Source organism: Homalodisca vitripennis, chromosome 1 (genome assembly GCF_021130785.1).
Source record: "Homalodisca vitripennis isolate AUS2020 chromosome 1, UT_GWSS_2.1, whole genome shotgun sequence".
Lineage (NCBI taxonomy): Eukaryota > Metazoa > Arthropoda > Insecta > Hemiptera > Cicadellidae > Homalodisca > Homalodisca vitripennis.
Genome location: NC_060207.1, coordinates 62,711,286 through 62,724,031, shown reverse-complemented (window position 1 = coordinate 62,724,031; position 12,746 = coordinate 62,711,286). Strand labels below are relative to the sequence as shown.

At 36.2% G+C, this 12,746-nt stretch overlaps 2 protein-coding genes across 2 annotated transcripts in view; one reads left to right on the top strand and one right to left on the bottom strand.

The window, feature by feature from the left end:
- LOC124362955 (ankyrin repeat domain-containing protein 33B-like) overlaps positions 1-12,746 on the top strand; it is a 133,444-nt gene that overhangs the window by 42,234 nt on the left and 78,464 nt on the right. The window contains exon 3 of the mRNA XM_046817864.1: positions 5,846-5,925. Coding sequence (XP_046673820.1) covers positions 5,846-5,925 — 80 coding nt within the window. The remainder of the gene's footprint in view (positions 1-5,845; positions 5,926-12,746) is intronic.
- LOC124362948 (venom serine carboxypeptidase-like) lies at positions 9,266-12,589 on the bottom strand. Its single transcript, XM_046817851.1, has 2 exons — positions 11,344-12,589; positions 9,266-9,520 (listed from the first exon to the last, which is right to left on the bottom strand). The coding sequence occupies exons 1-2, from the start codon at positions 12,529-12,531 to the stop codon at positions 9,308-9,310; spliced, it is 1,401 nt and encodes a 466-aa protein (XP_046673807.1). The 5' UTR covers positions 12,532-12,589; the 3' UTR covers positions 9,266-9,307.

Here is a 12,746-nt window from a genome sequence, read left to right as displayed (position 1 = left end):
CCAATAACCTACCAAAGCAGATGAGACACAAGTGTAAGCACCGGATTTTAACTCACCAAAAAGTAATGTGGATTATTTGCTTCAACTGTTGTAAAATATTTTTAATCACCATGGCTTTCTTTACTTAATTTTTTCTGACGATTGTGGAGGTAACACAATTTTTTCGTCCAATTGCCATCGTTCATAATATATCCATACCCACCTGAGGAAAATATCGGATTGCAGATCTCATAACGACGTGTGTATGGCAAATATTTGAAAAAATTCCGTTACCATCGTTGATTGCGATCGTGATCCAAGATACCATTGGTGCACAGAAAGTTACACGTAACGCAGTATACGAGTATACGACAGAGATAGGCAGTTACATAATATTGGATTCCAATGTAGTTACCCGTTATGCGGTAGTTCTACCAGAAGTTCTACGATGTCTACACCGATATATCTATGTTTATTACGGGCATAAATAGTTGTAACATTATCAAAATGTTACAATACCTGTGTTATATTATTTTCACCTGTGTAACATTATAAAAATGTCGGTTTCAGTATAAAGAGCGGCCGCTACGACAATCTAATAAATTTATAAATCCATAATTATGGATTAAAAGTATCTAAATTATCATATATAAAAACATCAAACCTATAGATGTTCATAATTAATAATTGCCAGCTATTTTTATTTTACAGAAAATCAATATTGTTTAGTTCAATCCTAAAAGTCCATAGCGTAATTCGGTTCGACATTATTAATTCGAAGTAAAATCATGTGTATGGTACCTATTTGAGTACATTGCATGCTGGCCGCAAGTACCATGGTAAAGTACACGTGTTATATGTGGCACGCCACGTTTATCCTTCAAAATAGTACGACTGTCGTTTGTTACATTTTATAACTTTACAAGGGCTACATAGCTTTTTATTCATCATACAATTACTTGTGTAAATGTAATATTGAAATGTGAGTAATATTAGTATAGACAAAAATATGCAAGCAGTCCACACATACTCAGTAAGTAATTACTTGGACCTCACATACTTTTCACAGTACTGTCGCTTTTATTTATAAATTATAAAGTTTTTAATATTATTAATATTATTCTCAGCTTAAAGTAAAGTAAACGAAATATGTTTACTTTACTTCTTTCACCAGGAGAAGTTAGGGCTAAGAAGCCCTCTCTAACACTTAACCTGGAGACCAACGGCTTAAAGGTGACTTCCTAACCACCACCAACGGACGGCTGCATGCAAGGAGCTTATATTATTATTATTATTATTATTTAGTTTTAGGTTGTTCTCAACTGTCTTATTCTGTTGAGTAAAGCGAGTAAAGTTTTAATGTACTTTTAGAGACTTCTTAAACTTCAATATTTATTTTTTACAGTCTGCTGGATATCTTTATAGACAATTGGCAAATACTTTAGCTACATAAACTTATAATTTGTTTTATAATTTTTTAAATAATTTATGTTTTGTCTTGAAACTTGAATTGTGTTACTTTTAAAGTAGTTCAACAGTTTCTTAACTACATCTTGCACCTGATAATTGAAGATGTTTGTTTTAAAATTGATTGTATTAAAATAATTTGTATTAACTACATGTTACACAATAATTTTTACAAACTTGTAATATTTGTAATAAGTACTTGTAGTTGTATACTTGTGAGAAGTCTTTGATGTAGAGACGGTAGTCGATGGAACCTTTCCGACCACAGACCAAAGAAAGAAAACTTCTGTCTGTGGGTTTTCTGTTTCCCCGACAAATGGCGGCCATTTGTTTATGGGTACGTATGCTCTCATAAATACAATTTCAACTCGTTCATTCTCCAACAATTCTAACAGATCCTAGTTAAAATTTTAAGACATGAATACATTTCAAGATCTTTTTAGGGCTTAGTATGTTCCAATCTAGGAGCCTAAAATTAATTTGCATCGTATAAGCACATAACAAAGGTTTCATGGAAATCGATAGCGAGAACATATTGAAAGGGTTAAAAATACAAAACGTTTTCACACATTATTTATTTTAGCTCGACACAGTTAAAACGGACTGTCAGACATAAATAAATATAAAATCAGCGTCAGATAGTCGTATACAGACAGGCTAGTTGCCTGAACGTAAAGACATTCCATCTCTGTGTTTGTTTATCTGACGGTCAATGTAAATGTAAGTGTTTGCCAATGTATTACCAATAATATAAAAATTTAAATGGATGTCAGTAAAATTAAATATTTGTATCTTTATATTTTATAAAAAGCGTATACAGTAAGTAATATTTATATCAAAATGTAATGTATTTAGATCATTTTGTAATAGTTGTTGTGGGTGTTAAAAAAAATTTAAAGTAGAAATTACATAATGTGTATTGTCAGATTTAAATTATAAATATATAAAAAAATACTGGAGCTTTGATCAAACATTTGGATTACATGGATTTTAACAAGTAATTAGCATGGATTCATAGCGCTTAACAAGTTATTACCGTACTCTGAATAAATGGGGCTTAACAAGTTATTACCCTGAACACATGACGCTGTATAACTTATTGCTGTGGACACGTGGCGCTTAACAAGTTATTATCCTGGACACATGGTGCTGAATAAGTTATTACCCTGAACACATGACGCTGTATAACTTATTACTGTGGACACATGGCCCTTAACAAGTTATTACTCTGGACACGTGGCGCTTAACAAGTTATTACTTTGGACACATGGCCCTTAACAAGTTATTATCCTGGACATATGGTGCTGAATAAGTTATTACCCTGAACACATGACGCTGTATAACTTATTACTGTGGACACGTGGCACTTTACAAGTTATTACTTTGGACACATGGCCCTTAACATGTTATTATCCTGGACACATGGTGCTGAATAAGTTATTACCCTGAACACATGACGCTGTATAACTTATTACTGTGGACACATGGCCCTTAACAAGTTATTACTCTGGACACGTGGCGCTTAACAAGTTATTACTTTGGACACATGGCCCTTAACAAGTTATTATCCTGGACACATGGTGCTGAATAAGTTATTACCCTGAACACATGACGCTGTATAACTTATTACTGTGGACACATGGCCCTTAACAAGTTATTACTCTGGACACGTGGCGCTTAACAAGTTATTACTTTGGACACATGGCCCTTAACAAGTTATTATCCTGGACATATGGTGCTGAATAAGTTATTACCCTGAACACATGACGCTGTATAACTTATTGCTGTGGACACGTGGCACTTTACAAGTTATTACTTTGGACACATGGCCCTTAACATGTTATTATCCTGGACACATGGTGCTGAATAAGTTATTACCCTGAACACATGACGCTGTATAACTTATTACTGTGGACACATGGCCCTTAACAAGTTATTACTCTGGACACGTGGCGCTTAACAAGTTATTACTTTGGACACATGCCCTTAACAAGTTATTATCCTGGACACATGGTGCTGAATAAGTTATTACCCTGAACACATGACGCTGTATAACTTATTACTGTGGACACATGGCCCTTAACAAGTTATTACTCTGGACACGTGGCGCTTAACAAGTTATTAATCTGGACACATGGCCCATAACACGTTATTATCCTGGACACATGGTGCTGAATAAGTTATTACCCTGAACACATGACGCTGTATAACTTATTACTGTGGACACATGGCCCTTAACAAGTTATTACTCTGGACATGTGGCGCTTAACAAGTTATTACTTTGGACACATGGCCCTTAACAAGTTATTATCCTGGACATACGGTGCTGAATAAGTTATTACCCTGAACACATGGCGCTGTATAACTTATTACTGTGGACACATGGCCCTTAACAAGTTATTACTCTGGACACGTGGCGCTTAACAAGTTATTAATCTGGACACATGGCCCATAACACGTTATTATCCTGGACACATGGTGCTGAATAAGTTATTACCCTGAACACATGACGCTGTATAACTTATTACTGTGGACACATGGCCCTTAACAAGTTATTACTCTGGACACGTGGCGCTTAACAAGTTATTAATCTGGACACATGGCCCATAACACGTTATTATCCTGGACACATGGTGCTGAATAAGTTATTACCCTGAACACATGACGCTGTATAACTTATTACTGTGGACACATGGCCCTTAACAAGTTATTACTCTGGACATGTGGCGCTTAACAAGTTATTACTTTGGACACATGGCCCTTAACAAGTTATTATCCTGGACATATGGTGCTGAATAAGTTATTACCCTGAACACATGACGCTGTATAACTTATTGCTGTGGACACGTGGCACTTTACAAGTTATTACTTTGGACACATGGCCCTTAACATGTTATTATCCTGGACACATGGTGCTGAATAAGTTATTACCCTGAACACATGACGCTGTATAACTTATTACTGTGGACACATGGCCCTTAACAAGTTATTACTCTGGACACGTGGCGCTTAACAAGTTATTACTTTGGACACATGGCCCTTAACAAGTTATTATCCTGGACACATGGTGCTGAATAAGTTATTACCCTGAACACATGACGCTGTATAACTTATTACTGTGGACACATGGCCCTTAACAAGTTATTACTCTGGACACGTGGCGCTTAACAAGTTATTAATCTGGACACATGGCCCATAACACGTTATTATCCTGGACACATGGTGCTGAATAAGTTATTACCCTGAACACATGACGCTGTATAACTTATTACTGTGGACACATGGCCCTTAACAAGTTATTACTCTGGACACGTGGCGCTTAACAAGTTATTACTTTGGACACATGGCCCTTAACAAGTTATTATCCTGGACATACGGTGCTGAATAAGTTATTACCCTGAACACATGGCGCTGTATAACTTATTACTGTGGACACGTGGCACTTTACAAGTTATTACTTTGGACACATGGCCCTTAACATGTTATTATCCTGGACACATGGTGCTGAATAAGTTATTACCCTGAACACATGACGCTGTATAACTTATTACTGTGGGACACATGGCCCTTAACAAGTTATTACTCTGGACACGTGGCGCTTAACAAGTTATTACTTTGGACACATGCCCTTAACAAGTTATTATCCTGGACACATGGTGCTGAATAAGTTATTACCCTGAACACATGACGCTGTATAACTTATTACTGTGGACACATGGCCCTTAACAAGTTATTACTCTGGACACGTGGCGCTTAACAAGTTATTAATCTGGACACATGGCCCATAACACGTTATTATCCTGGACACATGGTGCTGAATAAGTTTATTACCCTGAACACATGACGCTGTATAACTTATTACTGTGGACACATGGCCCTTAACAAGTTATTACTCTGGACATGTGGCGCTTAACAAGTTATTACTTTGGACACATGGCCCTTAACAAGTTATTATCCTGGACATACGGTGCTGAATAAGTTATTACCCTGAACACATGGCGCTGTATAACTTATTACTGTGGACACGTGGCACTTTACAAGTTATTACTCTGGACACATGGCCCTTAACAAGTTGTTACCCTGGGCGCATGGCGCTTAAAATGTTATTACTGTGGATATATAGTGTTTAACAAGTTATTACTGTGGACACGTAGCGTTTTATAAGTTATTACCCTGTACATTGTGGTTAACATGTTATTACTCTGGACACAGCGCTTAAAAAGTTATTACCCTGGATGGATCGTATGTTAACCAATGTTTCGCTGCTATCAGTTTAACATAATTTTGCAGACATGTTATGTGTCATGTTTAGCCATAATTGTAGGTACCTCCAACCAACCTATTAAGCTGAAAAATTAATTACCATGTTATTCACTGAACTCTTCTTTTTGTGTTGTAGGTGTTGCTAGGCCCCTGACAAGGTCCAGCACTGCCATGGTATTGTCACGATCGGAATATCCCCATTCCATTATTAAAGAGGTATGTCAACTATTCTTTAATTTGCACGTTTGATTGTTTAATTACTTCGAGTTAGTTACATCTTTAACTGTATATAACGTCATTCGTCATCTCATTCTGTAGCCACGATTATTAAAAATCGGAGTCACAGAGATTTATGGAAAATATATCTAATGTAATTATTGAATTCTGACATGAATAATTATTTCGATATGCCTTTATTTGCATAGCATGATTTAACTTCTTAAATTTGTATGAAATGTAAATAATAATGTGGAAATGATATTTTTTAAAATAATAAGACGCACCATGGAGCATGTTTCTTGCGATATTGAAGGTAAATTTAAAAATCTAGTCTTAATTCAGTTAATGAACACTGTTAAAAGTATCCGAATATAATTGCTTGTAAATGAATTTTGTGATTTGTGTAAAAAAGATAAACAAGTATGATGCAGACTATACAACCATGCCATGTCATTTTATTCATAGCCATGTTTTTGTAATAGATATGTTATATAGTTTTACTTTTGTATTTACTTCTGTCATATGATATAAACCCCAGTATCTTTACGTCTAAAATGTTAACGCCCAATATTATTATAATAGTGTTTTTCAGAGAATTCTCTTTTACAAAGTCTTTTATATGTAGTATGTTTTATGTAGTAAAACCTTTTATTTAGGTTATTAGAAAGAGGATGGATGAAAAGGGCAAACAGATGGTTCCGATCCATAGTTTTACGCCGTTGATGTCGATGTTTGTCTCTTCTGTTATCAGTTTTATTTAAACTTAGACAATTAATTCGAACGCATTCGATCATACTGGAAGACATAAAATTGAAAATATATAATCGCTTATTGTACGTTCTAAATTATTGTTATCATTGCAAAGTCCATATCTTGTCGGAAATCGTCAGAAAACCTTTACACAGTAATTGTGGGTTGTGGTACAATTGGGCTTATTGATGAAATTTGGGATTTACGGAGAATGAATCTCAACTACGACGGTTCAAAAGTTTCTACTTATTTAATTTCGTTTCTTTGTTAAGTATAAAGATTTCATTGATTTGACTAACTTTGCGATGACTTAAGAGTTTTGACATTTCAAACATAGCTTGGAACTAGATATCAGTGCTTCAATATGCAATTTACTACTCTAAATTGTAAGTATTATTGTAACATATAGTCTTATATGTTCATAACATTTAACTGAAAAATTTAAAATTACGCTCTTAAAACGTATTCATATACAGGGAGGTCTAAAAAGAACTGACACATTTTAATACCAAATTTTATTCACACAATGTTTACTGTACGGTAACATTTACAAATGCACAGGTAGAAAATCTCAAAAAGTTTTCAGTGATACTCAATAAATCTCGTTTTGGCCACAGTTTAACTTATAGCTCCGCAGGTATCACATTCAATACAATCTCCCGCCAAACATTTCTCTGTATTTCTTGAGTAACTCTTCCAAAATATCACAATAACCGATTACAGAATTATCTTCAAAGAATAATGGTTTCAAACATCAATCACGTGTTAAAGCACACCAAAAGTTGACTATTGGAATATCACGTTCATGCTCGACAAACTCATGTGGCGGTTCTGATCCCAAATTCTACTTATGAAGATTGTCATGACCATTACTGTGAAAACTTGCTTGATATGAAAAAATAACTTTCCTAAGAAATCATCATCCTCATGTAGGAAAGGTGTGCTATATACCTCACGCCTGCAGAGCAATAAACGGTAGCCATTTTACTAGGACACTAACAACTTGTCGATTTTTTCTAACTGTACATATATAAATGATGTTATACAGTTTAAATTTTGTAAAAGTGAATGTATGTTTAAATGTGTCAGTTCTTTTTGGACCGCCCTGTATTTAAAATTAGCCAATAAGAAGTTTCCTTGGTTGAACGTGAATCGGAGTCACTAGAACGACGAAAGCAGATTTCTGTTTTTGTGTGTCCGTCTGTATGCACAATAACTTAACCTATATGACTGAACATTGATGTGAAATTCCACCTGTAATGTTTATCGAAAATGAGAATGGTAAACATCCGTACTCTGGGAGCAGCTCTCCGCGCCAGGTGATTGTTCGCTGTGGCGTGAATCCTTCCCAAGCTGACTCGGAAGTGTGCGGTGCGTTTATTCTTATATTTATTTCATTTATACTTTAGAACAACATGATTGTATAAGTAAACATATGAATTGCTTGATTCTTGCGTTTTACAACAATTCGTTTACACTAAATTAAAATGACATAAAAGTATATTTTAGCAATATTATGAAAGTTTGAATGGATAAAGTTATGTATGTTAGTCCTTCCATCGTACAAAGTATAATTTATGAGTTAACATGTTTACGAACTTGACGGAAGTATTGCAATGTTATATAGGTACTTTAGCTTGTAGGTTTCACCATGTACCTACCGCTGTCAATTAAATGTTCCCCCAGCTAACAATTGGTTTACACAGTTCTGAAAGTAAAAACCTTTTTATTTTAATGAATTCCGTAATTATTCTTTGCACAGAATTTATTCGGAGAAAATTAAAGAATCTAATTGAAATATTATATTAAATATACTCTGCTTGTAATTGAAAATGTAGAGTAAAAAGAAATAGTAAAATAACATATGTTAATACTGATGGTGCCAGCGAAATCAAATCACTTTTATACATTGGGTACATACTATTTAAATACTGCTATAAAATCCGGTTTGATGATCAAAGTGATGATATTGTTTGCACGCAATGTACACAACAAGGTACACGAGTTTAAATATACTTCTTTGATGTAGCATGGCGATGTAAGGGCTGAAGAAAAAAAGGAGATATGCACGGTTAGCCATATTCGCCGAAACTATAATCTGAGGTAAACCGCGAGCGATGCGAATCACGTGCCAGTAGCAAAGGAGATTTAAAATAAAAGAATGCAGCTTGCAGCAGTGAAGAAGGTCGGTCTAACGACACTTTCGAGCTCAGCATCCCCTGCCGAATGACCCCACGAAGCGGACAGACGTGTCCTAATCCTAAATATAATGTGTAACAATGAACAACTTGAATGTTGGTGATTCTATCTCACAAAAATTACTAAGCACGATTGTTTTTGCGAGATAGCACTTTGCCTGGATTTAGTTTAAAACAATTCATTCATATTTATGTCAAATAGTCAATACGGCTTAATGAGGTCTTAACATGCGAAAAAAACATGCAACATACTATAGCCTGTAGACTGTATGATAGAAAATTGTACTGTTAGGAAGTGTAATTTTGTGTTCTAGGTTTCACAATGTTAAACTTGTGACCACCAGTTCATAATGCGGAAGTTGTAGAGGTTGTTGAAAGAAAAAGTCCAATGAATAAATGAAATTTGTTTATATGAGATTCATGGAACAATGTCACTCATAATCTTCAGTGTGTTGTTCGGAGGACAAGCCGCCTGGCTCTGAGCAACGTGTCAGAGCATGTAGGGGGTTGTCTGGAGTACCGGAAGTGATGGAATTGACAAAAGTATAGGCCCAGAGAGGCTGGTCTTTTGGAACCGAGTGGCCTGCACCGCGTACCATCACATCGTAAAGGTTATGTACTCCCTTGTAATAACCGGCCAGGTCCTGTAACAGACATTGGTGAGGTGAGACAATGGATAGGGTTGTCTGGAGTACATTAAGTTACAAAGTTCAGGAGAGGAGAATATAGATGATATCTTGGTTCTCATTTACTATCAGATAGTACAGGTTATTGCCTCCTCACTGTTTCTGTAAAATACACGGGTTCTGTAAAATACATTACAAGGTGTGACATATGTGCGTAAGCTGTCTGTATCCAAAGTGTTACAAGGATGTACGAGTATTACTTCTTCCATCCCTCCTCGGATAGATGGTTGGTAACATTTGTTAACATTAATTAACATTTGTTTAATGCACAGTTTCCTGCCTCTCCAACAGTATCCAATTCTGAGTGGATCGAGAAGTGAACAGTTAGCTTATGTTCGGAAAGTTGTTACTCGAGGCGGTGAACAAATGTTACAATGAATCTTCAGATGAAGAGTTGGGCTAAAGTACTATCGTTCTACGGACAGTTTTTAATTTGCAAGATATAGATTCTGGAACCAAGATTCAATAAGCTTGAATTTATTCTCGTTCGAATAACCTGACTCTTACCATACGTATGCACAAGAGTAATTGACATGTAGTTATCAGGCAACACCACTTTGTCCTTGTAGCATTCAGATAACGAGCCTCTCCACTCCATGAGGCAGGTTATAGTTGTTTGATTCTTGTGGTTCCCAAGGTTAATTCTTATGAAGTATACATAACACAACTAATACAGACCTGACCAACACACCACTTTGTCCTTGTAGCATTCAGATAACGAGCCTCTCCATTCCATGAGGTAGGTTATAGTTGTTTGATTCTTGTGGTTCCCAAGGTTAATTCTTATGAAGTATACATAACACAACTAATACAGACCTGACAACACACCACTTTGTCCTTGTAGCATTCAGATAACGAGCCTCTCCACTCCATGAGGCAGGTTATAGTTGTTTGATTCTTGTTGTTCCCAAGGTTAATTCTTATGAAGTATACATAACACAACTAATACAGACCTGACAAACACACCACTTTGACCTTGTAGCATTCAGATAACGAGCCTCTCCATTCCATGAGGTAGGTTATAGTTGTTTGATTCTTGTGGTTCCCAAGGTTAATTCTTATGAAGTATACATAACACAACTAATACAGACCTGACCAACACACCACTTTGTCCTTGTAGCATTCCGATAACGAGCCTCTCCACTCCATGAGGCAGGTTATAGTTGTTTGATTCTTGTGGTTCCCATGGTTAATTCTTATGAAGTATACATAACACAACTAATACAGACCTGACCAACACACCACTTTGTCCTTGTAGCATTCAGATAACGAGCCTCTCCACTCCATGAGGCAGGTTATAGTTGTTTGATTCTTGTGGTTCCCAAGGTTAATTCTTATGAAGTATACATAACACAACTAATACAGACCTGACAAACACACCACTTTGTCCTTGTAGCATTCAGATAACGAGCCTCTCCATTCCATGAGGCAGGTTATAGTTGTTTGATTCTTGTGGTTCCCAAGGTTAATTCTTATGAAGTATACATAACACAACTAATACAGACCTGACCAACACACCACTTTGTCCTTGTAGCATTCAGATAACGAGCCTCTCCATTCCATGAGGTAGGTTATAGTTATTTGATTCTTGTGGTTCCCAAGGTTAATTCTTATGAAGTATACATAACACAACTAATACAGACCTGACCAACACACCACTTTGTCCTTGTAGCATTCAGATAACGAGCCTCTCCACTCCATGAGGCAGGTTATAGTTGTTTGATTCTTGTGGTTCCCATGGTTAATTCTTATGAAGTATACATAACACAACTAATACAGACCTGACCAACACACCACTTTGTCCTTGTAGCATTCAGATAACGAGCCTCTCCACTCCATGACAACGAGCGAAGAAAGTTGATCATCATTGGATAGCCACAGATGATGTCCAGCTGGCCATTGTAGAAAATTATTGGATAGACCTCCAACAGTTCTTCTACCCAGGGTTTCACTGAGTGAATAGTGGCATTGGACAGTGCTCTATATGTATCGCCATTGAACTCACTAAATTGTAGATTCCCTACTTTTAAAGCACTACGCACGTCACTGGTTTGTATAAATTCATCCCAATGTTTTGGTTTTGATGTAGATTGAAGAAGATAGTTGTATAAACTCACTTGACTACCAACGGTCTCATCGAATAAGTTTCCAATAAGATTCCGAGTGTTTATAGCACTAGCCCAATCTTTGTCATGAACTTGTTTTACAAATTTATCCTGATAACTTTTGTAAATATCACGTCCTGTATCATCGACTAGTCCAGCTTGATACAGGAAGCTGGCGTAATCTATCTGTGTAACAGAATCACTAAAGCCATTTCCAATCAACATAGCAATTAAGTTTATTTTTATATCGCTACGATTGTTATACTTGTGTATGTTATGCCCTAATGCAGGAATGTAATGCCCTGCGTAAGACTGTCCACTGATAAAAAATTTATTTTTTTGGAAATCTGGAAACAATTGGTGGAACTGAAGCACCGCTTGGTAAAGTTCTTCACTAGCTGCTGTGTCACTCGTGGGAAAGCAATTATTTCCAGTAAAGCTGTACCCTGCACCAACAGGTTGGTCGATAAAAAGTAAATTATTTTCTGTATTCCACGAGTATTGGCGCTTCTTCAAACCTTCAGGATACGATTTAAAAGGTCCAATCTCTTCAAAAAGTCCATACATCGAAGAAATACCTGGGCCACCTTGTAACCAAAGTAGTAACGGTTTATCGTTCCAGTCAATTTGTTGGGCAGGAAAAAACCAGAAGAACAAATGAGAATCGCACTGTTTGTTGACTGTGAAGAAACCAGAGTAGCTGGTTGTGTTTCCAATGTCTGGAGTTACCCTAGACAGATTTTGTGCTACTTCGTACTCACCTCTTTCCAGTAAGATTGTCAAAAATAAAGGTTTTCCAAAATTATCACCTCTAGATGCAATTAATGTGAGCACAGCACTTATCACGATCAACTGTGACCACATCTTGATTAGAACTGAGTTATCGAATACAAATATTGGCCTTGCTTTGTTGAAGGTCGGGCTTAGCTACATTTTCCTTATATCCACGCGCAACAGAGTTACTTTATCGCTAATATATTTTGACGCTAAAGATTTGATGTTTATTACCTTTAAAGTTCTGTAATAGTTTGCAATTTTATATTTTTACAGCTCTCTACTATCCCCTGTATTAGCCATAT